The sequence below is a fragment of the Cololabis saira genome, chromosome 23 (assembly GCF_033807715.1).
Source record: "Cololabis saira isolate AMF1-May2022 chromosome 23, fColSai1.1, whole genome shotgun sequence".
Lineage (NCBI taxonomy): Eukaryota > Metazoa > Chordata > Actinopteri > Beloniformes > Belonidae > Cololabis > Cololabis saira.
The window spans coordinates 22,995,581-23,022,876 of record NC_084609.1 but is presented as its reverse complement, the minus strand read 5'-3'; the positions used below and the strand labels follow the sequence as shown (position 1 = coordinate 23,022,876).

At 41.0% G+C, this 27,296-nt stretch overlaps 1 protein-coding gene and 1 non-coding gene across 3 annotated transcripts; both read right to left on the bottom strand.

The window, feature by feature from the left end:
* Nucleotides 1-44: 44 nt before the first annotated feature.
* brd1a (bromodomain containing 1a) lies at nucleotides 45-21,468 on the bottom strand. 2 transcript variants are annotated; one of them, XM_061714140.1, is made up of 13 exons: nucleotides 20,891-21,468; nucleotides 17,526-18,945; nucleotides 16,024-16,180; nucleotides 15,644-15,775; nucleotides 15,391-15,519; nucleotides 13,338-13,650; nucleotides 11,913-12,227; nucleotides 8,363-8,944; nucleotides 6,764-6,908; nucleotides 6,489-6,622; nucleotides 4,612-4,721; nucleotides 4,122-4,276; nucleotides 45-1,646 (listed from the first exon to the last, which is right to left on the bottom strand). In XM_061714140.1, the coding sequence occupies exons 2-13, from the start codon at nucleotides 18,926-18,928 to the stop codon at nucleotides 1,463-1,465; spliced, it is 3,759 nt and encodes a 1,252-aa protein (XP_061570124.1). In that variant the 5' UTR covers nucleotides 18,929-18,945; nucleotides 20,891-21,468; the 3' UTR covers nucleotides 45-1,462. The 2 variants fall into 2 exon arrangements, with proteins under 2 accessions (XP_061570124.1, XP_061570125.1); XM_061714141.1 differs by lacking the exon at nucleotides 4,612-4,721 and having other exon boundaries at nucleotides 1,480-1,646.
* On the bottom strand, nucleotides 13,785-13,857 carry trnak-cuu (transfer RNA lysine (anticodon CUU)). Its single transcript has one exon. It is a non-coding gene; the product is annotated as a tRNA-Lys (tRNA).
* Nucleotides 21,469-27,296: the final 5,828 nt, after the last annotated feature.

The following is a 27,296-nucleotide window of genomic DNA, read 5'->3' as shown; positions in this document are numbered from 1 at the left end:
TAATTGAAAAATTCTCATTCTTACACACAGAAGGAAATTTGTTGTTTTTTTTTATTTGTATTTTTACTTTTGATTTACTTAAAAAAAAAGTCCCAGAAATATTTTTAGACCGATTTAAAAAAAAAAAAAGAAGAAAAAAAAAAAAACTTACTGTAAGTACAAAATGAAGTATACAAAAAAACAGCTCAATGCTACCCCAGAGAAAACAGGTGGCTGCATTAAAAAAAACTAAACAGAAAAGAAAACAAAAAACAAACAAAAAAATGAAATGCGTTAAAGTCTACTACTACAAAAAAGTTAGAAAAAGGTTACTTAAAAAGAAGGCAGGTATCCACCACTAAATGTGACACTATCACAACCAATCTGGATTTCTCTCTTCGAGTATAAAGTAATGCAAATACTTTACAATAAGTTAACGCAGGCACATCTTCTTACAATTACAGCAAAACCAAGTAACAGTCAAATGCATCACATAAAAAATACACTTCAATTTTTTCCTCTTTTTTTTTTTTGGCAACCGTTTCTTACGACAAAAACTTGATCATGAAAAAATTTCTGGGTAGCAACATTTTTGGTTTCTTGAGAACTTTATGTTCCATGTCCACAACATCCGACTGCCTGTATGAGCTTCAGAGACGTACATACCGTATACCATGTCTTCAAATCATATAAATATATATATATATATTTATATATGTATATATGGACAAAAATATACTAAAACTATTCTTAATACAAATGATTAATATATAAACTTCAATAACTTAAACAATGAAAAAAGGAAAATGTCATACTTTTCAAAAATAAACAAAAAAAACAACAAAATAACAACTAACATCCTTATTACTAAGGACTTTGCGCTTTATTTTTTTTCTCCCTCTATTTTTATCATACAGCATCGGAAAGAAAGCACTCGTGTCTTAGTTCCAAGACGTATAAATACTAAGAAAACACCTGTACAGTACCCATGTATGTCCAAACTACAAAATAAGTTAGCGTCGAGCATCTTATACAGATTATTTACAGTTTAAATACAGAAGGGATCTGCAAATGGAGCTGACATGAGTGTAGCTTAAATTGTATTTATTCCAAAACAGACCAAAAAAAAAAATGGCTGCAGTTTGACTTTCGTCCACTCCGACACATTTGGTAAGGCTACCAACACTTGAAATCGGTCCTTTTGCTTTGAAATAATAAATAAAAAGTAGCAGTAGCAGTGGTGGGAGGGAGGCTGGCAGAGACAAAAAGAGGCTCTCGCATCACGGTCACAAGCCTGGAGGTGCAGAGATACGACACATTCATCCCTGACGCCACCTGTTACAGCAGGTGCCCAGTAAACATTTCAGTCTCCTGCAGAGACGGAGGGGGGTGAGGGGCCGCTGTGGCATTGTGGGAAGCTATTTGGTACGGGAACCTAATTTGTGTGTGAGGGGGGCCAGAGAGCCGGTGGCATCGTCGGTCATCAGTCCACATCACTGAGGTCGCTGACTGGCTCGTCCTGCACGATGCTCAGGTGGTTCATGGCGCGGCTGAAAGCGACCTGCACGGCCTTCCGGATGCTGGATGTGCGTCCTTCCATCATTTTAATCTTGTCGATGGTCTTGTCTATCCCCAGAGGAACCATCTTGGATCTAGGAAGCCACTGCCTGAAGGGAGGAAAACATTCACATTATATCACCAAAGTATGGGGAAATATTCATAAAAATATCACTCTTTTTGAAAGAAAAAGGGAACATGCTGCCATAATTGTCATTAAATCACATTAACTAATTGCAAAAAGGGGCAATTACCGTGATCCTGTGTGCCAGAACCACCACTTTGCCAGATTTTGAGCTCAGCTTTGTTTTTACTACATAAAAAGCTTCAACCATTTGTTTGGAAGGCGATTTTTTTCCCCCAGACTTTGGCAGCTGCTTTATCTTTAAATGTCAGCATTTTCAGGTATCATCTAAGTATACTGCTGGCACAGTTAATTGGATTTTTAATGAGATGTAAGGTAGGGGTGTGTGGACTAAATAATGGGTTTGTGAATATTTCAGATAATTAATTGTTAAGTCTATAAACAACTGAGGTGTTGGCCATGAGGAGACGGGGAAAGACTGCACATACAGCTGAACGTTTGAACAACAGGGCAGAATATACCGGAGTCAGTTCTCCTCCTTCTGGCTGGATCAACAGACTATCGGTCGCCTCTTCAGAAAAAAGTCAAATGACTCCAATTGCAAATTGCATTCAGTGCTTGTAGTTATCAAAAAATCAAACGCACAACCTGCTCTGACTCGTGCATGGACTGGTACAAAATGGATCTGTGCTTATTTTTGTCAGAAATCATATGCATATCCTGCTCAGGATATTAATTATGATCACATACTTCGCTAAGAAATGCATACTTTTACTTTGGAAAGATGATTCCCCTCCAACTTTCAAGGTTTTTTTGGATCAAATTTCAGTTTTTTTACCACTGGAAAAATTAACTTTAGAAAAATACAACCGTGCTCATATTTTTCAAGAATTTTGGTTCCCATTACTCTCAAAACTGGATAATTTTTCCAAAGGGGACCAATGAGTATCTTTATTTTTTTTTTTCCGAACTTGTGCCTTATAGGTATGTATGTTTGTATGTATATATGGATATATATATATAGTTTGATATCGCTGTTGCTGCCATTATATATTTTTTTATTTTTATTTATTTATTTTTTTAATATATTTATTTAATTTTGTTCTCCCTTAATGTATGTTTTTTTTTTTTTTTCCCCTAGGGTAATTATGGGGAGGGTAGGAATGTGGGTATAATAGAAATCATTTGTGAAAATTATTGTGAAATAAAAAGATATTAAAAAAAAAAAGAAATCATATGCATAGAAAAAAAAACCCACAGAAATGCAAACATCTGTCTACAAATGCAGTCTTTTCCTAAGCAGACTCTGTGATAGCCATCTTCCGGAGCAATCGGATACAACCTCAAATAGGAAAAACGCAGGGTGTTTTGTTTTTGTTTTTTTTTGTGGGGGGGGATAAAAAAAATTGGTCATGTCATGTGTAAGGATTTGTTTTACAAAAGAAAAAAAACAGTTTTTAAGAGAGGGGAACGGTGATGCAAGTAAGTTTGAACGGTTTCCCAAGCTGAACTTAAAAAGCAAGAGCAAAAGTTTTTAGTAAGTGGTCTTTTCAGCTATTAATATACATCCAGTTCTGTACTCAAAGCCTGTAACACATCACAAAAACTGAGTTGAGAAGAAGGAATTTAGATCTGGTAAATGAGGGATTTGAAAAAAAAAAAAAAGGAAGAACATAATAATTTCACAAAAATGTCAACAAGAGGTAATTGTTAGCCTTTGGGCAGTAAAAATGGACAGAAATGTGTCGACCAATGTGTGGGAAAAAACAAACAAACATATTCCTCCTTGTAACGTCCGTCCTTAAACCCTCTAAGGAATGTGGAGGAATGTCAGGACAATGGAGGGAGGTGACTCCTCTGGACTCTGATGCATGTGAGACGGTAGAAAAGTGTACTGTGGTCAGACGAATCACAAGTTTCTCTCTTTGTGGAGGAAATAGGCTCTGGACCAAAACCAAAAACAACCATTCAGAGCAGCATCGCGTCCAAAAGCAGTTTCTGTGACAGTCTGAGGATTCATCACTCGATGAAAGGCTGCCCCCTGGAGGATGACCTGAACACTCTACATCCCAACTTTTACTTCAGCTCATTAATTGTCGCCATAAAACTGATCCGTCTATAAAGATGACAGCTTTATTCCTATTCATTAAATCATCAATAGTATTATTCTTTGTTTCATAAACGGCAACCAACCCACACGGACCCAAAACTACACAAATTAAATCACGAGGGAAAGTTCTCCCAAAGATACTGTGACAAATATATTTGGCAAAGAAAGAGTGCTAACATTTATAAGTCACTCTATATTAATTATGTACAGAGGAATGAGCTCAGGTGGAAAGATCCCTGCCTTTTGGGGGCGACAGCCATTTGTTGTCTCTCGACAATTTATGTCACGTAGCCACGAGAGAATAATGATCAGCTGACGGGGAGGTTGACGGGTTTACCCTTGCAGAAAACTGTGTCAGCTTAAATCAGTCAGGCAGACGGCGGCACTCACCAGCTGCGCTTGTTGTCGAAGAAGAGGACGAGGAAGAGCTTCTCTTCGGCCTTGTACTGCATCTGCTCTCCGATGCGCAGCACGTCCATGGGGGGAATGGGGATGGAGACCCCGTTGTGCTGGCATCCAACGCGCGGCATGTGGGGGTCGATGATCTACCCGCAGCGGAGGGAGGGAAAAGAGGGGCGTTACATGCACGGGCCTGAATAGACCATTATAATGCATTTACATATAGTAAACAAGTGTGAAGTGTCTTCACGCACAAATGCCTGCACACTACAAGCTCGTGGTTATATCAAGTGTCCTTTCATGCAAAGACTATACTGCTGGTTTACAATGAAACACTGCCACCTAGAGGATTATACTCGCCACTGTAGAAAAACTGTCATAATTAAGATTTAGTGTCTCCAACCTATAAAAGAAAACGTGTCACTAAAAACAGTAGATTTAAAACAAGGACAGTCATGCTTTCAATGCCGCACACACTCACCAAGGCGGGGTAGGAAGGGTATCCACTACATTTGGCCCAAACTAGCTTTAAGGGTTCCAACGCAACTGTTGCAGCACTAGCAGGCATCCAAATATTGCTGTTGCCAACCTCTATGGAAGCGGGAAGAACACCAAACAAGTTATATGTGTGTTGGCACCCAAAAGAAAACACATTTCAAAAGCCATGCTGTAAGCGCAGGAAAGGCACTGCGGAGATCGGGGCGAGAGACGTTTGCTCGAGCGACAATGAAAGACAGATATTAAGATTTGCCAGCCACTTTTCGCTGCGTAATTGGCCAAATGCGAGGTCTTCGACCGGAGGAGCGTCTGCAGATGTTGGGCTGGTTCGATGCCACGGTGGCGAGCCGAGGTCCAAAGACTCGCCGGTCGCTGCCAAATACCCCAACAACTTGGCTTGTAGCTGCTGTTCATTTCTGACCCTGCTTCTTGTGTGTGTGTGTGTGTGAACCCAGATGTCTGCAAGTCCTATCAAGTTAAACCTTTATGATTCATTTAAGAGGCAGAAGAAGAGTCTTTAAAATTTACAGGACCTGCTGGCATTTCAGACAGAAGAAAGCGATTACTCCCGGCCTATTTGGTTAATAAAACCGGCAAGAATCTGTATTGTACTTCACTCACACCAGTTATAAATGTACACTTTCTTCTCTTCACTGGCTCGGTTACATCCGGACTCTTGTATAAAACCGTAACGATCAAGCTCCATAGTATCGTAAAGACAAGTTTTTTTTGTCATATTTTCCCATCAGAGCACTTTCCTCTCAGGCCGCAGGCCGAGTTTTCAAACACGCTTCAGATCGGGAGGCAGAGCCTTCATCAGTGAGGCTCCTCTCTTGTGGAACGAGGTTTTAGTTTGGATCCACATCGCAGATACCCACTCTACCATTAAGATTACACTTAAAGAAATGTCCTATTTGGTCCAGCTTACAGCTCAGGCTGCCTCAGGTGACCTTGAGTCATCCTTCAGTTATTCCGCTACAGGCCTAGACTGCTGAAAAATGTCCCATGATGCACTAAAGACCCTCCTACTCTAGTGTTCCTATATGTACATCTTTATTGCTGTCATAAAATGTGTGTTTTCCTTTTGTGGTTGCCTGGTTCTGCAGGAGGTTTCTTTAGTGTCTCCAATCACCCTGTGCATACTGAGGACGGGAGACTGAATCAAACACCTAGGAGTGTTTTTATTTTAAAATACCAGTTTTTATTTCATTTGAGGGGATATTTGATTATTTTCAAGTAGCGCCATCTGGCTACAAGGTTTCCTGTCCGTACTCTCTAAAAGCTTTGGACACCCTTCCTTGGTCGTCGCTTTACCGAACTATGTCACAATTTCACAACAACAACGCTAGTTTACTACAAATCCCAGGAAAGTAATGATGGAAAAAAAAACTGAAAGACTGACCGAGGAAAAGATGGAACCAGAGTAACTCTCTTATCTCTTCTTGGAGGAAACAACCCAGATGGGAGTCCAAAGTTTGGCTGTTTTTGTGCTGATAGCAGCTATGGCAGGTTATGAAAGATAACGCTTCCTGAAACTTATTCAATATTCCTTTAAATCAAATAGAAAGTGATACTTTAATAACAAAGTTGTTTTTTTTGTGCAGCTTTAAGATTCTTTGGTTTCCTTAGCTGGGACTGAACTGCCCTGGATTATTTAGACTTGGATTGGCTTTATTTACCATCTCTGTGATTCATTTTGGTTTGATTTGGTGCAATACAAAAAAAACAAAAAAAAGGAATTGGGTCTAGGCTTCTGAACGTGTTAGTGAGCTTTTTATTCACATTTAAACCCATTACCATCAACTTGAAGACTTCACACTCACTCATGTGTACTTTAGTCAAACAGTGTGGCCATGTTACCTGCAGCTATTCGTGCAGCTTTTGCAAAGTTCCCAGTTTCGATGCAAGCAATGAGCTCACTCTTATCATCCACAGTGTTTCTACGAACCAGAGCCGGTTTCCCTTTTCCACATTTCGGCAGACTGGGAATTGTGCTGAAAACAAAACACACAGAAGTTCAGAGTGAAGTTATCTGGCGCCGGGGTTTGCAAGAACAAGAGGTCTGGCCATTAAAAATCGGCTGACAAATAAACCAGGTGGCATGCAAGTCTTTTTTAAGATTTTTTGGGGATTACCTGGCGTTTCCCGGCAAACTGTTACATGACGATAGTGAGGACTCTGATGCGCACCGCCGTCGGGGCTCCACGGGTCGACCGGTTCTGCTGTTCTGGCCAAGCTGCTTCTTTTCCTCGGCCACCTCCAGAAACCCCCTCGGCGGGCCTGAGAGAGGCCGGGGCAGACATTCTCAGCCAACACAAACACAAAACTCTGATCCAAAAGCTGCCATCTGAGCTGGAGGTCCTTGTGTCAAATAAAACCATCATGATAATGCCGCTACGGCCTGATGAGCCAATTTCTAATCTCGTTCCCGAACACGAATGCAAAAGAGTAAACAAGTGTCTGTTTGCTTGGGTTTGGGCTCGTCTGAATTTCAGAGTGATGACTTGTAAACAGTCTAACAGCTGGCTGAGCTGTTACACCTGCCAACTCCAGCAGTTGGCAGTATAACTACGATACATGCGACCCTACTTCCAAAAACGCTGGGAAGAGTGTGTAACATGCAACTAAAAACAGCATGCAAGCATGTGCAAATCTCAAAAACTTGTTTTATTAAAACAGTAGAACAAATAAAACAGGCCAAGTGTCCATGAGAAACAAACGCTCATTTTGAATTAGATGGCTGTGACATGTCAAAAAATTGGGACAAGAGCAATAAAAGGCTGGAAAAGTAATTGGGACTACAAACAAACATCTGGCACAACATCCTGGTTAATTGGGGGATGAAAATTAAAAAGGAACATGTAAAATATAGGAACTATGTTCACAAACTGTGAAATAACTTATCAACCATATTCCTCGGTGTGAAATCGTCTTCTACGGCATGAAATATCAAAAGATTCAGAGAATCTGTGTGAACTGGACAGCAATGAAAACTCACTACTGAATGTAGGATGGCCATTGTCAATTCAATTCTTCATTAACTGCAAAATGAGATTCAATCAATTCCCCTACAATTCACAACTGCTTACTGTGTCAAAATACAAAAATGATGCAGAGACAAGGTCAGTTTCATAACACCATTGCATCTAACTGTTGGATCTTCCCTTAAGCTACAGCTACAATGCAGCTCCACAAACCACTGCAAGTCAAAATAAAAGTATCATCCCATGTCTTGTTTCTCTGCCACGTACATTGGCAGAACTTGCTGGCATTGATAACAGAAATTATCAGATTTAGAGGCATGCGGTTCTGATCCTTTATGACACTTGGAACTGGTTCTTGTTCGTGAGCTTCTTTCCATTTAAACCGAACTCAAGCTGAGTGATGAGTGGATGCATGGCAGTGGTAAACGTGTCCCAACTCTTTTGAGATGTGCTGCTGCCATCAACTCACAACGAACCCCCTTAATCTTTTTATGAAGATGTAACTTCATCATTCTCAACATTTGACGAGCTTTCTATGTTCTTTCATGAGTAAAATTTGTGTTTATGAGATTTGCAAATGATTGCTTTCTGTTTATTCACATTTTAACCAGCATCTCCAATTCAAAATTGGAGTTATAGGTATTAATCAAATTTCGTTTCATTAATTTCCACCGGCAGGAATCTGTGTGCAACGCTGTTAATGAAATGGAAAAACGGCACTCTGAAGATTTCTCTCTGTGCTCCTCTTACCAGTGTCAGGCCTTTTCACGGGAGGCTCTCCCTCCTCCTGATGCTCTGCCTCTCCTCCCTCCTCCTCCCTCTCCCTGCCGTCAGCGTGCTTCCTCTTCTTGCTGTGAAGTAGCGTCTCCAGTCGGGGTATGACCACCGACAGGAAGGATTTAGAGCCCATCTGCGTGCCGTCTTCGTCCTCTTCCTCCTCGCTGTCTTTTCTGTCCGCTCTGTCCGACTCCTCGTCGGCGATCCTCGGGGGCTTGTGTGGGCTGGCCGTCTTTGATTTGCGGAAGAGGACGGCCGTGCGGCGGTTCACCGTGCCCGTGGGCTCGGCCAGGGTGGAGGTGGCCACCACGCTCACGTCTCCGTCCAGCAGAGCGCACTGGAGGCTGTCGTGGGAGTGGCCGTTGAGGCGCGGGGGGAAGGAGAACAGGTCTGGTATTTCCCCGTCCAACCTCCCTCGCTTGCCGTTGGTCTGATCTTCACAGTCTGGGGAAGCTTCGATGGGTTTGAGGGTCGGGGGCCCCGGGTCGGCGTCCGAGTGGATGAGGAGAGGGATGGAATCTGACGGCTCCAGCTTGGGAGGAAGGGACTTGTCGACTGTGAAAACAACACAAGTATTGACCTTCTTTATACACCCAACATGTATTAATCATCAGTATGAAACATGAGCCTGCTTTTAAGAATCGTGCTTTTTTTCCCCCAAAGTAAAAGCATATGTTTTTGTTTCTTTTGAATTGACCTTTAAGCTCAATTATTTGAATTAACTGGTTTTCTGCATTAATTTGCCAAAAAATGTGATCTCATCTTCATCTAAGCCACCAAAATAGACAAACAAAATCTGCTTTATCTCATATCACACAAACTATTTCTTATGTTTTTATCAAATACATATATTAAAACAGTTGTGGAAGAAAACGTGGGCAATTGTCAATTTAATTGACGAAAGGTTATCATGGTCCGAAAATATTAATATTGTCAACAACAAAGTATTGAAATCAATTGGTATCATCAGAAAAATTAGTGCTTTTATATCGCAGAATTCTTTAAACATACTTAATTACAGTTTAATTTATCCAAATCTCAGTTATTGTAATATTGTTTGGGCCAGTACTTATTCTTCTAATTTACAGAAATTATTAATCACTCAGAAGAAATTTGTTAGATTAGCCACCTTCTCTAATTATTTGTCTCCATCTGCCCCTCTGTTTAGGAAACTTATATATAAACATACTTCAATCGTGCATATTTATAAAGTAAAGTAAAAGTAAACCCCACCCACCCATCGCTACACTCAAAAACTAATTTGAAGTTAGTAGTTAACACATTTGGAGTCCAATTAGTAATACGTGTTTGGAGGTGTGGTTTACAGTTGATTTGATAAAACTTCAGACCTTAAAACCCCCAAAAGATGCTGTTCAATCACCTCAAGAGAACCATTCCCCCTAAACGTCTTACACTGGTGTCTACGTTTAAGTTAAGTATCCAACTTGATCAGGAGACCTGAGCTCAGTGCAGGGCCCTCCCGGGGTTGGTAGAGGATGGCAATGCCCAGGACTGTCAGTAGGTAGGAGCACGGGGTGGTAAAAAAAATGGGGAAAAAAACCGGGATAAAAATATAAAAAAAAAAAAAAAAAAAAAAAAGTATCCAACTTGATCTCATTGATGCAGAAAGAGGGTCAACGATCTAGTCCAAGGGTTCACTCGCCTTTTCCTCAGACGCTGCAAATGTTTGATGAGTGTACTCAATTAAACCACGATAAACTATAAAGTTTGTGTCATTGACATTTGTTAGTGTCACTTGGATGAAGATCAGATCACATTTTGGGCAAAATCATCATCATTTCCAATTTTCATGGTTCTATAAAATAAAATGCACTAACATAAAATGGTACATGAACGAGAAGATGGTGGAAAAAGTCATTAAAAAAAAACAGCCATTACTTATATGCTACAATTCCCCCACTTGTGTTTGCATAAATGCTGACACTGCTTGTGATCATATAGCCTTGTGTGCATCACATGTGTAAAGCTAAGCACTATTTAGTATACACCAGGGGAGGTTTATAAATATATAAACAGCAGAGAGACCCTTGCCTTATTTTCCCCCCGTGTGCTCATTTTAAACCACTATCTTCACATGACTCAGCAAGTGCACAAACGCCCCTGCTCTGTTCGATGACAGGTTTGCAAATGTTAGCCAGGACTGGTAAGTGATAATTTGTTGATGATAGTGTTGGTTTTTTAGGACCCGCTCGGGGATGAAAGGGAGTACTGAGGATTTCCCAACAGCACTTATCACTCCATTTTCCAGCCTTAGAAGAAAAGACTTCACAGAAGCTTCTGTACATCAGTAAACCCTTTTGAACAGTCCTTCTTTACAAGAAGTGTTTCCTGTAGAAATCTATTTTTCCTCTTCTTTCCCTTCTAAAGTTCTGTGAATTGAAGAAAAATTCATCTATGATAAGGTTTTTTTTAAATATTTTTCTAACTTACATACTGGTTGATCCCTTGCATTAAGTAAGTATTAATATAAGCATTTGGTTGAAACAAAAGACACACCCCTTCTAATGTGATCGATATCTGTGGTTGTATTCTCTAAATTACAATGTGCAGGAGGCAATTCAGAGTCTAGAGTAATAGCACATATTAAAATACCACAATCAATCATTTCATTCAAAGTTATCTATAAAGTTGGGCCGTATTTCCCATAGGCCTGTGTTGAAAAAAATCGATTTCCCAATTCCAAATCGATTCTCATATTTTTTTTTTATTTATGTATTTTTTTTATTTATTTGTTTTTTTATGTATTTTTTTTTTCATCATTACATTACAACTTTTGGTTATTTTTTTGTTTATCCCCAAAAAAGGAATGTTTTGTTGGACACGAGAATAACTGGTGCCATGTTTTTGCCTTTAAATATGTTTAAAGGTATGAAAACATTCAAGTGTTAGGTTATAATTGCATAAATTGTCTATATTTCATTACTTTATATACTGTCTTGGGGTTACATTTGCAAAAAATGCTAAAAACCAAATGCTCAAAAATTAAAAACCAAAATAGACCGAAAATGGAACCAATAAAAACGGAATGTGGGAAAAAATAAAACAGATTTCATCCGTCTCCGTTTCCTCCCTGGATCTGTTTGGTAATTCTGACCCACATGATGTTTCTGAAAGCAGTTCTATCAGCATTCTGGGAGCTGATTGGTCCTTACAGCATCATTAGCTGACAATACTTGCTGTTTAATCTCAATATAATACTAGTAGTAATATGTTGCATAACTACAGTCATATAATTCATGCAACAGCTCAAAAAACTGTTTTAATAACACTAACCCAAATCAATATCGGAATCGAATCGAATCTTGATAAATCGATTCTGAATCTTAAGAATCGGAATCGAATCTTGACATTTGAATCGATCCCCAGCCCTAATTTCCCATATGTAGAGTGTATACATGTTTAGAATTGGTCAATAACTGAGCATGAGCACTGTGCATGCCAAACATAAATACTGCCAACTACCTTTAAAGGAAAAAGGAGCAAAGCCAGAATGCAAACGTACCCTCATCTTCGGGAAAGTGGCCGTTCAGCTTGGGCCTCTCTTCTTTAGGTCTGCTCAGCTCCGGCATGGAGGGGGCTGACGAAGAGGACGCCGACGTTGGAGCCGATGAAGAACAGTGATGGTGAGCGGGGAGAACTTTCTTGAGGCTTATTTCACTGCGCACGTCGTTGATGGTCTTTTTGAGCAGTTTGAGGCGTTTGCTGCGGGACGGGCTGGACTTCATGCCACAGGTCAGATCCAGCTTCTCCAGGAGCTGCTGCAGCTGCCGGTCCAGCGGGAGGTGCTGCCGACTGGCTGGAGCCAGTAATCGGTCCACTGGAGAGACATTCAAAGTGAGGATACCAGAAGATTTGAGACATGGCTGTGCTGTTAAGACCGTATTTTCCGCACTATAAAAGGTGCCCCTAAAAGCCTTTAATTTTCTCAAAAACCGGCAGTGCGCCTAATATATATGATCATTACGGTGCTTTCTGTTTCTCCAGTCAGGGGGATTGTAGCTACTGTAGTTGGTGTCGCCGAACTAACGGCGCTAAAATCGGCAGGAATCGCCACAGACGTTCAAGACAACATCAGCGACGGTGACTCGCATAATGTCGACTGTGGTGAGATGGAGCCGGGACCATCGGATGCCGCACTCGCCCAGCTGTTTTATCCGACACGGAGGGGGAGGATTTCGAGGGATTCGGGGATGGGGAATGAACTGGAAAACTTCCCCTACGCGTTTGTTTTGGGAGTGAACCAAGTTTTCAGAAAGCTGGTTTTTATTTTGTTTATAAAGTTTGACTTACAGTACTTTTCTTCTTGTAACTCAACCCCAGCCACTATAGTACGGTATCTTATCATATATTCAGTGTGCCTTATATATGAAGAGGGTTTTAAAATAGGCCATTTATTGTAGGTGTGCCTTATAATACGATGCGCCTCAGGCCTGTGTTGAAAAGATTGATTCTCCGATTTTAAATCGATTCTCATATTAATTCCTAAAAATCGATTTGTATGTCTAAAGATCGATTTAAAAAAAAAAAAAAAAAATTTTTTTTTGTTTTTTTTCATCATTACATTACAACTTTTGGTACTTTTTTGTTTATGCCCAAAAAAGGAATGTTTTGTTGGACACGAGAATAACTGGTGCCATGTTTTGGACTTTAAATATGTTTAAAGGTATGAAAACATTAAAGTTTTCAGTTATAATTGCAATAAATTGTCTATATTTCTTGGCTTTATATACTGTCTTGGGGTCACATTTGCATAAATGTTAAAAACCAAATTCTCATAAATGCGTGATAATCGATTCTGAATCGAATCGATTCTTGATATTTGAATCGATCCCCAGCCCTAATGCGCCTTATGGTGTGGAAAATACAGTACTTTCAAATTGTGACTCATTATCATTATTACATGCATCTGCTTTTGGTCAGTTCTCACCATCTTCCCAAGAAAACGTAGGCGCCGCTTTGGTTTCAGGGACTTCTGCCAGGTGCATGCCGCTCTCTTTGTCGAAGCCGATTTTCTCCACGTCTCGCCGCGCCTTCCTGAGCAACACTCCGCCCTGATCTCTGAGTCGAACGGCGGCCCGGTAAAAATAGGTGTCCTTCGAGTTGTACTTCATGCAGTTGTCGATAATGAGGTTGAAGTCGGCTTCAAACTGGTCAAAGTTGTTATAGCCCTGGGCGTCGATGCGCTGCCGCATGGCGGAGAAATCCATGGGGCGCTTAATGTGATCAAGATAATCAGGCACCTGCAAGAGGACACAATGATAGTTATATATTGTTTAAGACCACAAGAGTCATATCACTCTTTCACTTTCACTCAAGGATAGAAAGTATCCGTTAAACTAAAGAACCTAGTCAACCAAGCTCAAGTCAAAACATGCGCCCAACGTGGGGCTCGAACCCACGACCCTGAGATTAAGAGTCTCATGCTCTACCGACTGAGCTAGCCGGGCCTGCTGGGGAGGTTCCAACTGCCTGTCAAACCCCCGCCCCCTCCCCCGGACCCTGCTCTCGGGTGACACATTCCTCTCGACAGGAAACTACATTGTGCAACACGACTGCATCCGACGTTAAACCCGAGTCACTGCGATCGGAGCACGTGACTGAAACTGCAGGCTGTTCACTCTGCTGAGCTCCAGTGTCAGTTCAAACAGACGCGGGTGGAGTGCGGGAGAAGGAAAGGCAGCGGATTAACTTACATTTAAAGGTTTAGTTGGAGTATTAGGAATTAGCCATTGTGACAATCTTGTTTTGCCCCTAGATACCCTGAAATAAAATGCTTTAGTCTAATACAAAAGAATTTATAACTAAATTGTAAGTTTCATATGGATATAAAAATTGTAATTTTATATTTTTCCCTTTTCCTTTTGTCAGTAAAAAAAAATAAGGGTTGAAACAGACTCACTGTAACGCTGCTCATCTTTAAAAGGTGTGTTTACATACAAACAAGTCGGGCCAGTTTGGAGCCTTATCAGCAGTATATCACCGTGTGGCGGTTTCATTCCTTATATATCGTTAAAACTAATGTTTACTTGTGGTTTTTTTTCCAACCGACTCCGCCTGCAGTTATTTTCCTGTCACACTCACTGTCTAACGGCCACCGACATAATGCTACAAGCCCCTTGATGATGATACCCTGTTATTTAAATCAATCATACAGTTAGGTGAAGAAGTATTTGGACGAGTATTTAGGACTTTGCTTCTACACACCACCATAAATGATTTGTGGAAAAAAAGAAAAATGTGTCAAAGGGTAATGTTATGGGATGGGAATGAATGGTTGTGAACAGAAGGGCCTTCAAGTGTTTATTGATGATGCTGACAGAAGTTTACATGTGAATTCAAGGGTGTACGGAGTTATAAACTCCGCTCACATTCAGGTAAATGCTGCTTCACAGTGCGGTTGGGAACATCCCAAAACCTACTGCGAAAGTAAATCAAGACTTTGTGACGGAAAAGAAATGAAAGATCCTTCAGTTGCATGATCTCAACCCAAAAGAGCACGCTTGTTATGTCACCTCGTCTTCCTTCCACTCTGAAAACTGAGTCACTCTGCTTAAAATTGCGGTAATTCTTGAATAATGAATGTCATATTTTATGAAAAGTCTAATATTAAAAGCTGAAAGTCTACACTTTGATCACATGTTGATGGTTTTATTTCAACATTTATTTTGGAAGGGCATAAAAAGGAAAATCATTAAAGTCTGTTATTGACTTAACTGCACTGAGCTTGTAACAAACACATTAGAAACAAACATAATACTAAAATGTAACTTTAAATTAAAAAGGCAAAAATCATATATATCCACAAAGCAGCAACAAAAACCCCAAATTCTCTCATATGAAAATAGAAAAATGTGGTCAGAGAAAAAAAAATAACACGTTATTATACACAGTCTTCTTGAAGGAAAAGCAATCAGCGGTTCTTTGGCGATAGGTATGATAAATAAAGAAGAGAACATGTTAAAGTGTCTGCTGTAGATCACCTCAGTCACATCGACAGGCTGCGTGAAGATCCTGGCCTGGTCTTTCGCCTGGAGCTGATCCAAGAGGGCTCGGAGCAAAATGCTAAATGGTGTCAACTGCATCTCCAGAAGGGATTCCTCTAGTTTAATCTATAACAGCACAGGAGAAAACCAATACATTATTTTATATTAATTCACCATCGTTCCTTTTGTTACTGCTCAAATACTAAGACAATCAGGACTACCCAGCATGCACCGGTTTCCCCTCCCCTACCTCTTCCCTCTTTAGCTTCTCTCTCTTGCGAATCAGCTCCAGCAGCAGCCGCGCTCTCTCCAGGTCGTGTCGGAGCCGGTGCCATTCCTTCAGCTGCTCCTTCAACGACCTGCTTTCCTCCTCGTTCTGCCTCTGGAGACACATTTAAAATTAAAAACACGCATGCATAACCCAAATGAGCAATTGAGGGGAAAATGTTGAGATCCATAACAGGAATTCATCTTGATAAGCTTTATTTTCATGTCCATTTAGTTCTACTAAATTGAAGCAACCAGACTCGCGTTTAGCGGTGGAGTCACCTGTAAAAATCAGTTATAACACAAACAAAATAGCTACAATGCAAGAGTCTGCAAACATAAGATACAAAGCGATGAACACACCGGCTGCGAGTTCTTCTGCCCCTGCGAGCTCGTCTGAAGACGTCTGATGAGAGGGAGGCCGTTCCGGGATTGTCTTTTCAGTGTCCAATAATTCAGAACCAGCTCCACAAAAGCTTTCTTCTTCTGTATCGACACCTGGTTCAAAATGGTTTGTAATCTAAAAAAGGACCAGCAGGAAACGTATTAGAAGACAAGAAACAAAGAGACACACCGACATCGCTGGAAGATCCCATGTGTTAGCGTATTAAACCTCCGAGCCGAAGACAGACTAAACCAACCATACTCCATTTTAATGAGGATGGAAACATAACAGGTGTCCAGGAGACCAAACAACTATGCATTTCCTGTGAGGACAGGAACCTTTCAATGCCACCACTCATTCACAAAGCAGAGCAGATCAAAACATAGGTTTCACTGAGGATGTCAATCCTGCCCTCTATAATTCCTAAGCGCTTTCTTTCTTTCTTTGATACAAAGAATTAGTGTGGTTCCTCTGGATGAGACTTTGATTTTCAACAGATGCAGAAGAAACTGCCTCTGGATGCCAATGCACAGGTAATCAGAGAAATTAATCATGGACCAGAGGTTGTTGCCAGTAGAAAACCAGACCGGTGGCGTGAGGTGCAGGAATGACTGCTGTCAGTTTTGCAGGACAAAGTTTTGATCCAGTGTTTTCAGGAATTCTGCAAATATTTGGCTGTTGTACACTCCAGCATGAGTCACTGCCACCCTGTTGAGACGGCTTCAGCACCGGTGGAAGTGGCTGTCAATAAGAGGGAAACCTGGCTAATTTTACAAGATCATTTTCCCCCAAAGTGAACATGTCAGACCGGTCCAAGCTTTTTCATAATCAGACAAAACCTGAGAATATCTAGCTGATTAACAGGCGGTGGACCCCACTGTGTTTCCAGCAACACGATATACCATATGTGTTTTATTTACATTTAAATAGAAGCAAAATCTTACTATGAACACAACTCTATAAATCATTAAGTCAGACTACATATTTTTTAATCTTGAACACCTGATAAATGCTTAGTGCAGGAATACTTTTTAAATCTAAAATGACTATAATAATCGAGTATCTTTAAAGCAGCACAAAGAAACATTTGCTATTTTCAACTTGAAGCTGTCTATACTGGCATGGAGGTTATGTTGCTTTTACGATACTGTCCAAGATAAACTCTTGCTCGATCTCTTACGCAGTTGTCTTAATAGATGACCATGATGGGAGTCCCAAGTTAATTCTGGTGATTTTCGCCTCGTAATCAAATAATCCTCCAAACAAATTGAAATCTAATATTTTTAAATCAAAAATTCCATCATGCTGCTTCAAGTTAAGAAAATGTGTCACTTTTAAACAATACATGTACAGGGAGAAAGTTCCCCCTCCAAGAAAAAAACAGGGAAAAAAAATCTAAATAAAAAATATAAATAAAAAAATAAAAAATAAAAAAAAATAAAATAAAAAATCAAAGAAAACCTTTCCAATAATTGCGTACCTATTCGCAGGAAAAGTTGGCACAACAGCAGGAACCACAGCCTCACTTTCCTCTTCGGGCTCAGGCTTCTTGCCCTTACTCTTCTTTTTCTGTTTCCCTTTCGAATGTCCTTTACCAACTCTCCTTCCCTTATCTGCTTTCTTAGATAGTCCATTTTTGGATTTGCAATCATCATAGACGGAAATAGGTCTCTTCACGCACCCATTAGGTGTGTGAGCTCCACAGTAGGCCGTCTTTCTAACGGAGAGGATGGGCTCGCCCGTTTCTCCTACCTCTTTTATCGGCTCCATTTTCATAAAGAGGCCAGTCTTTTGGGCACACGTGACGTGAAATGCAGTGTAACAGTTCGCTTTGTGGCACTGGATGCATGCACCGACACCTTTCTCCTTGCAGATGTAACAGGTGAGCTTCCAGCGCGCTGGAGGAATGTGGCTGACGCCGTCGATGGGTTCGATGAAGGTGGTGTTGGAGAAGCCGACCTCCGGGACCCAGAGGGCGCACACTACGTGGCCCCAGCGGTCATCGTCTGTCTTTTTCACCGCTCCACCTTTGTTAGGACAAAGAATACAGTCTGCGGGCTGAGTTGGTAACTGTAGACAATGTCTGCAATGCCACTGGCCCTCTGGAATGTAGGGCACGCCGTAACATTCTTGGTGCACGGCCATGTTGCACATGTCACAAAAGAGGATAGCGTTGCTGTTGTGACAGTCCCCATCCATGCAGATGCAGCAAACCGCATCCTCATCAATGGGAGCCTGCCTTTCACTGGCTTGATCCAGACTCTCCAGATGTAATTCTTTCTCGAAGCGGTCAATGAGGAACTCGAAGACGTTGTGCGACACCTGACTGACGCCTTCGCTCCGTCGTTTTTCGTTGATTAACTCAAGCCAGGCGTAATCTTCCTCATCCATGTCATATTCCGTTTCCTCGTCTAGCTCTTCCTCTGTCTTCTCTTCGAACTTGAAATAGGAAGCTGAGCGTTTGGGGACCGCTGGGAGGTTATATTCCACAGTACGGAATTTAGGCTCGGGAAGTTTGGGGCCCGGATGCCCTCCAGCTTGATGCCCGCCTCCCTCTCCAGGCGCAGTGATGCCCAGTGCAGCGTTTCTCTTCTCTCTGTTCTTTTTAAGCCTGACCGACCTCACGAGGACCTGCTGTTGTGGTTTGTCTGCATTCTCCTTATTGCTGGTGCACTCCATCATCTCTTGGACCATCGGGTCGTCATCCGAGATCACGTCCAGCTTGTCGTAAATGCTGAGCCGTTGGATGCGGCCATCCAGCTCAAACTCCACCATCCGCTGCGCCTGAGCGTAAGTCAGGATCTGCTTGTTTGGAGAAGGCTTGATAGGAGACGGTGGCCTCTGCTGCACCGTTACCCGGTGCTGCCGAGCTTTCTTCTTCATCTTGATGCTCCGTGTTGCTGTGGAGGCAGAGAGCAGGGGAAAAACGGTTACTAGACATCATAAATGTTTAACCGAGACCAGACAGGGCTAATGTATGTTGCAGGTGGAGCTCCCTTTAACCCCAACTGATGCAGCTTCAAATTCCTTAAAAACAACCACGTCTGAAGATACCGAAGATCCTACAGTCATGGAAAAGATGGGACTCTGATTCAGAAAGCTCAAATCAAAAGGTCTGCATCACGCAAGCAAAACTACCCAGAAGACGAATGAAACTATTAACATAGGTTTAAGAACTGGCCAATGGATTTTTTAAACCTGGGAGGATATTGAAGAAGACTCATCTTCATAAAAGAAAGGGGGTCGGGAAAAAAGCAAATGATTAATATTGGAAATTGGAACTTCTGCTGAAATCTGATCAGAGAACGTCAACAGTAGAAGTCATGAAAAATGTCTACTAGTGCAGTTAGGAACCTTTCTACAGACAATATGCAACAAGCTCTTATTTATTTTTTTTTTTGAAAAAGAGCTTTGCAGCATTTATTTCTGCGTATTAAACTACAATCAATAAAAAAAAAGGTTACAGTTTGGAAGAGAATAAGCGATGGAATAAGCCTCTTTGATGACCCCAGTTTTATGCTGAACAAGGTGAAAAGGAGCAGTGCATGAGATGATGCATCCCTCATATCTACTTACTGAGCAGCCTGTGGAGGTGGTATTATGATGTGGGGTTACTTAATTTGGTCAGGTCTTGGTTCAGCAACATTATGTCCTCAAAAACTGAGGTTGGCCTACTAGACAAATAAACCCACATATCATAATTTCCAATGTGCTCACCCTGCCCAGGAGCACAAGCATGTCCTGGGATGTCCAATAGTGGAAGGAGACATGAAGCATCATTGTTTTCTGAGACAGTACATCATAACTCATTGCAAATCCATAATTATAAGCTAACAAATAAGGCCAATCAATCTAAAGCCCTCGCATTGTGGTTTGCACCCTTGGTGCGGTGTTTTAATTCAGGATTTGAATAACAACGAGAGCAAAACAGCGTTAATAAAAGACAGGGTCCAGATCCATGGTAAGTTTGAGCAAAAGAGCTTTGTAGCATTTATTGGTGCGTATTAAACTACAAATCAATAAAAAAAGGTTTCAGTTTGCAAGGGAATGAGCGATTATTTGATGACGCCAGTTTTACACTGAACCAGGTGAAAAGGAGCAGAGCATGAGGTGATGCATCCCTCATATCTCCCTACTGAGCAGCCTGTGGAGGTGGTATTATGATATGGGGTTACTTCATTTGGTCAGGTCCCGGTTCAGCAACATTATGTCCTCAAAAACTGAGGTTTGCCTACTAGACAAATATACCCACATACCATAATTCCCAATGTGCTCTCCTGCCCAGGAGCACAAGCATGTCATGGGATGTCCATGCCAGGATATGCTCAAATAGTGGAAGGAGACATGAGGCATTATTGTTTTCTGAGACAGTACATCATAACTCATTGCAAATCCATAATTTCAACCTAACAAATCAGGCCAATCAATCTAAAGCCCTCGCATTGTGGTTTGCACCCTTGGTGCGGTGTTTTAATTCACGAACCGTGCAGCAAAACAGCGTTAATAAAAGCCAGACCCCAGTGAACAGTACCATAGCAACCAGCCAGTCGTGCCAATGACCGACACATTTAAACATGGTGGCAGGGGCTGTTGCAGGATGAGTGTGCAGAAGTTAAACCCTGTTTATCTGCAGGAGAAAACAGCTCTTTCCGTCCAAAGCGGTGCAGCTGCTAACAATAACATTAGCACGCCGCTAGCTGGCTAGGCGCCCCTGGTCGGGGCTAATGGCGTCAATCCCTTTAAAACCGCCCTAAAAAAACACCCAAATGCGCCACAAACTCACAACACGCATTCTGCATTGTGCAATTGTGTAAAAACCCATATTAATAAGGCGTTAGCACCCACCTGGGGAGGACACGGACGGTTCCCCTGCTGGCCTGCAGCCGCACAAAGCAACGGCCCGCTACGGGAGGACGCGGGTTCCGAGCTCGATCCGAACATCCGACGGGCCTATTGGTCCTATATCTGCTGCCAGTGACGCGGGGGGAGAGCTGCTCGGGTGCTGGTTAGGTTTGGGGATCAGATTGGGCTGTGAACGTGTTTGTTTTGCAGCGGCATTAGGGTGCAGCAGCAGCAGCAGCAGCAGCAGGATCATCCCCCAACACAACAATGCAGCAGCAGACAACTCCCACACGCAGCTCTGCTGTGACGCTGGAGGTCATGTCGGAGAGGTGCACACAAAAGACTCACATCCCCATCTGGCCCCGCAATAACAGCCCTGCTCGGACCCGGGTATCCTGCAGACAAAGCTCGGGGCGCATTAACCCTGCAGGAGCAAAACGGGGTGGCGGTGTCACACTCTCGTCCTGCAAGGGACTATTTCCCTTCTTTTTCTTTTTTTTTTAAAGGGGGTTTGTCTTTAAGAACAAGAGGAAACTCAAAAACGACAACAAACCACAGCCAGGACCCACCCTAGTTAAAGCCTGAATTGTGGTTCCGCGTTAAATCGACGCAGAGCCTACAGGCTGATTTGTGGTTCCGCGTTACACCAACGCAGAGCCTACGCCGTAGGGTACGCGGCACGGCGTAGGCTACGCGTCGATTTATCGCGGAACCATAATTCAGGTTGTCGCCGTAGGGTACGCCGTAGGGTATGGCGTAGGGTACGCGGCGACGCGCACCGTACGGTGCGCTTCGCTGCGTATCCTACGGCGTAGGCTCTGCGTCGGTGTAACGCGGACCATAAATCAGCCTTAATAACAGATGCGACTCCCGTGACCGGAGCAGGTAACGCAGTGAAGATGTGGGGGTTCAGACACAGTGACGTGACACGGTGATGGTGCATTCATATGGTGAGGTTTAACGAGAGACCGTACTGGAGTTGTAAATCTAAAGGGTCAACTTTGGGTGATGTAGGAAGATGAATCCGGCTGTTCCAGTAGTTGTATGATTACTGGACGAGCCCTTGAGTGACGTCACCCATAGGGTTTGACACCCCTTTTTCCTCATCCTGCACAGCACCGTGCTGCACACTGGCAGAGGGAAGCCCACCTTACACACCTGTCAAGTTTGGGATTTAAAAATAAGGGACATTTTCCACCGCTGTCCCACCAGCCCAACCGAGGTCCAGTATTACATTTTAAGATAGAATTACGAGACATCCAAAATAACTACCTGTCAACTACTTACAAACAACAATTATGTGCTCAGAATCAGACAGGCCGACCTTTGTTGACACTGAAATCCTGTGGACATTCCTTTGTATGTAATTCCCATAATAGAGCCTCAATGAAAACACAAAAGTGGATTACGCACATGTATTTATTTCAAATATTTTCAGTGTATATACACATTGATTGTCTTCAAGTGAAACATTTACATTTTCTTTTAATTTGTCATTTTCACTCATGTGGCTCTCTGGCATTAATGACTGATGACACAGAGACCCATGTTTCTGAGCCCCATCCTGCCCCTGTTTAGGAAAGTAAATTCGGTATCCCATTTTTACAGATATTTACACAAAGTCTTCGTTTTTTTTGGGCAGAAATGCCTCCTCTTTCGTTTCATCCATCCATCTGATCTGTTGTTCCGAGTTTGTTCCCGTGTTGCCACTAAACTCGTGAGAACTGCTAACAAGGCTACAGCAGGTGGCAGTTCTCGCAAGGTTAGTGACAATTCAGTTTGGAGAGACACATGAATGCTTTTTTTAAATGATTATATTATAAGACGGGAATTTTTCGGGAAAACACTAATACAGGAGGACGGCGGGAAAGAGGGGTGAAATACGGTAGTTTCCAGGCCATAACGGGAGACTTGACAGGTATGCCACCTTAGCTCAACCAAATAGTCGAATTGCTTGTGAATCTTTGCACAGGAAATTCCCAATGCATATGTAGTATTAGAGGCAAAATCAGAAATAACCACTTTGTTTAGTTTAGGCTGGGTTAGAAAAAAACAATTGGCTTCTAAGCTAAACTTGGCAGCACAAGGGGAGATGATGATAGCTAGTCATTGGCTAAGCCCACCATAAATATATTGTTTTCTATAATTTATCTGTAGTGGTATGATAAATTCACCCCCTGTAAAGTTGTCATGCATGTGACATCTAGCTATGGAGACCAAAACAGTTTGTTTTTTTTGTTTTGCTTTTTAACCAGGCTGTAAAAATGTGTATTTCTGCAGCAAAGCTGGATATTTAATCGTGGGGGTCATTCAACATTAACTTGATATTGAAACCGGCTGTTAATGGTCGGTCGAGGAACTGCAACTTTTCTTATTTCCATGTTGGCTTCAGCCTGGAAGTTAGAATGTTGGTGCATCCTACTTCCAGTTCAATGCAGAACTGAGCTGCAGGAGGCTGCCAGCAAAAGCAAGTCAGTCTCCATTGATTCCCGTGTTAAAGTGTCCAACTTTAGAGCAAAAATAAACATATTGACAACCTGGTTCAAAAAACTGTTTTGGTCTCAATCCTTTAATTTCATACCCATGGCAACAGTAATGGAGGTGATATTTATTTTTGTACCATGTCAGGAGAGTCTATATAAAGCAATGAATTTATTTCTAATATGATTGATTGACAGTGGGCTTATCGTCACGCTACCGTGCATAGCGAATCAATCAGCAGTTTGTACTAAACCACCTTTGGCTAAACTTGACAGCAGTTTTTGATATCAAATCAACATGTGAAGCAGCATACTCTGCTGTGAACGTCTACTGGCAGGTCTGCAGCTGTTTCGGCAGCGGTCGGCTGAAGGAGCTGGTAGCCACTGTTAACTTTGTTATATTTTATATATTTTGTTATAATGTAGATTATGTGATGGGATATAAGTCACATATAGTCATGGCAACTATGAGAAATGGGGAGACGGATCTATTTCCAAGAATAAAAAAAATCAAAATTTTGGACTTAAAATTTTTGAAATTGGAAGAAATAAAATTTAAAAGACTGCAAGAAAAAACAACTCACCATCTATGACTTTGTATAATGGCAAATTAGTTGGACAAAAATATCATTTCTGACTTAATAAACTTGTGACTTTGCAAGAGAAAACTCAGAAATTTAGAAGAAAAGAAAATGTTGACTGTCTGCTGTTACATTGTACTTTTTCCAATGAGTAAATTTATGATGTGCTATGGAGCATTTTATTAAACCTGGAAGTCAGAACTTAGAATGACAATGCAATCAAGTTGACTGTTCAAATTGCAAAGTTGGAAAATTTCCAAATGTGGGTCAAGTGTTTCTTTTGCTGGCAGTTGTTAGCGACACTAATTCCTATAAAGCTGTATGCACTATTTAACACATACACACAACACATTCACTCATTAAAAAGCCTGTAAACTGCACTTACAGCTCATAATATTTCCTAACCCGTCCTGTACGTTTTCTGAAGAGAGCTTTTGAAGCCTCTTTTTCACCGCTATGCTGCAAATGGATGGATACACAAGCCTGGGGAACCGGCTGAAACCCCTCCACCTTGTCAGTCACAGTTATCAATCTACTGATATTCTAACTGATATTCATTTGCATTCATTCTCACTAAATCTGTACAGATGTCCTTATGTCAGTGTTGCTACAGTTAAAATGTGCTGAAAGAGTTGGAAGGAGAACTAGAGGAGCTATGCTGGGACCGGGTTGTCCGGCTGGCAGATTGATTAACTGCTGCTTACTGCTTCCACATGACTGTTGTGTGCTGCTGACGTCCCCGACTCCCCCAGTCTGGCCTTCGGCAGGAGGGTCCCCCCTTATGAGCCTGGTCCTGCTCAAGGTTTCTTCCCTCCTGAAGGGGAGTTTTTCCTTGCCACTGTTTGGTTTAAGGCTTTTCTCCCACTGTGGGAGTTTTTACCTGCCATTGTTTATATAATAATTGCTCGGGGGTTTATGTTTATGTTTATGTTCATGTTCTGGATCTCTGGAAAGCGTCTAGAGACAACATCTGTTGTATTAGACGCTATATAAATAAAATTGAATTGAATTGAATTGAATTGAATTAACTTCATGTCCCATCTCTGAATGGTTTAAAGGGTATTTAGTTACAGCTAGGAAGATATACTCAGAAGTGAATACAGTTTTAAGCTCAAAGTAGCAAAAGTGATGATACTTTTGGAGTTTGAATGGTCAAAACGAAAGTTAAAAATTCCCTAACTTTTGGGGAAGCAGCATTTTCTCTGCCGCCCATAATTAAGTTTGGCAACACTTGATGTTACGCCATTGTAAATTAATGCCGGTGCTCAGGACGCTTTCATCATCTGTGAGCGTATGGTAACAAAGTAACAGAAAATGCAGTTCCTCAACTGGCTGCTGGAGACTGCCTGCAAAAATTGGGTTGTTTGGCTCTCCAGTTACATGCAGCGATCATTTCTGATTTTTACACAATAAACTAAATCTGAACTGGTCCTCAAACGTTGATCGGGTGAAGGAGCCGGGAGCTGCAGCTAAATTTGATTGAGATTAGGTGGGCGAGTTCAAGTTGGCTTCCTGTTTGTTCCGCCCATTTGCAACACGTTGCCGTGCAAACCCTTGGTTGATGTCACGGAAAGGTTCTCCAGTGATTTATAACAGTGGATGGTAATCCATTTTCTATACCTGCTTATTCTAATGCAGGGTCATGGTGATCTGCTGGAATGTAATTCAGCTCTCTTTGGGAGAAAGGCAGGGATACACCTTGATCTGGTTGCAACAATAAGCACGCATGCTTTCTCATATGGGCAATTTAAAATCGTCAGTTGATATAAAAAGATTTTCGGACTGTGGGAGGAAGCCAGAGTACCTGGAGAGAATCGACACAATCATGGGGATAAATGCAAACTCAAACGAGATGTTGTTCCCGTACTTTTCTGTTTTATATTTGCAGGAACCTTCTTGATGTGGGATAACAGTACTAACCACTAAGCCACCCTAACTTAATATGAAGTAATAGATGTTTCACCAATGATGTTACTTCAGCAAAGTAACTTCAAAGAGTCCATTGCTAATGAAATCTCATCTGAATCATTAAAATATTACTTTGTAGTAAAACAGTATTGGATTTGGGTTCATCGTTTCTATGTAGTGATCATAATCTAAATACCTGTATTTTGGCTGGTGGTAGTTATGGCTTTCATTGCAGTTGATCATATTGTAATTACTGTTTTTATTTATTGTTCTTTTAACTTTCTTTATTTTTGTTTAATTGTTTTATTTTATATTATGCAACAATGTTTTAATGTCTTTGTAAAGCACTTTGAATCCCCTTGTTGTTCAATTGTGCTATACAAATAAACCTGTCTTGCATAGTTATTATCAGAATCAGAATCAGAAAGAAGTTTATTGCCAAGTAGTTTAACACACACAAGGAATTTGTTGTGGTGAATGGTGCAATACATAAGAACAAATAATATTAAAAGACATTACAGGATTTATTTATAATTATTACAGTAAATACAAAAAGTTATCAAGTCTATGGGCCAATCCTTTATGTGTAAATAAAACCATATTCTTGCTTATAGTGAAACAACATAGTAACGAATAAAACCTGAGTAAAGTCTCATCTCATCTGAATCCTTAAAATATTACTTTGTAGTAAAACAGTATTGGATTTGGCTCTATCGTTTCTATGTAGTGATTTTGGCTGGTGGTATCATATTTTAACTACTGTTTTTATTTATTGTTCTTTTTACTTTATTTTTTTTAATTGTTTCATTTTATATCATGCAATGATGTTTTAATGTCTTTGTAAAGCACTTTGAATCACCTTGTTGTTCAATTGTGCTATACAAATAAACCTGCCTTGCCTAGTTATTATTACAGTAAAAGTGATCAAGTCTATGGGCCAATCCTTTACATGTAAATTAAACCACATTCTTGCTTATAGTGAAACAACATAGTGAAACCTGAGTAAAGTGTGGTGTTGTGTAATTCAATACTCGGATCACTTGAACTCATTTTTTTTTTTAACTTTATTAGCAAATCTTGCTATACAAACATCAACAAGGTATACAAGACTGTGGAACAGCACATACAATGATGGAGTAAATTATAAAAATATCTAGTATGAATAAGAAGTCATAATATAGATAATGAAGGTAACAGTAATAATAATAATAATAATAATAATAATAATAATAATAATAATAATAATAATGACGAGTAAGTAAATAAACAGAGAATAAAATAAATACATAAATAAATAAAACAGGAGAATAAAACAGGTATGAGGAATAGAATCAGATGCATAGAAAACAATAAGTAAAGGTCAAGACAGTTATAAATAAAAGGTTAGTCAGAGGATCCAGGGAAAAACTTTTCATAGTTGATTAAAAATATATTGCTTTT

Excerpts from the sequence above, each read along its gene's own strand:
- brd1a (XM_061714140.1), bottom strand. The coding sequence starts at position 18,928 with ATGAAGAAGAAAGCTCGGCAGCACCGGGTAACGGTGCAGCAGAGGCCA. Across the intron at positions 13,651-15,390 it reads AGCCTGTCGATGTGACTGAG|GTGCCTGATTATCTTGATCA; the intron begins GTGATCTACAGC and ends GTCCTCTTGCAG. Across the intron at positions 6,623-6,763 it reads AGTTTGCCGGGAAACGCCAG|CACAATTCCCAGTCTGCCGA; the intron begins GTAATCCCCAAA and ends TTTTGTTTTCAG.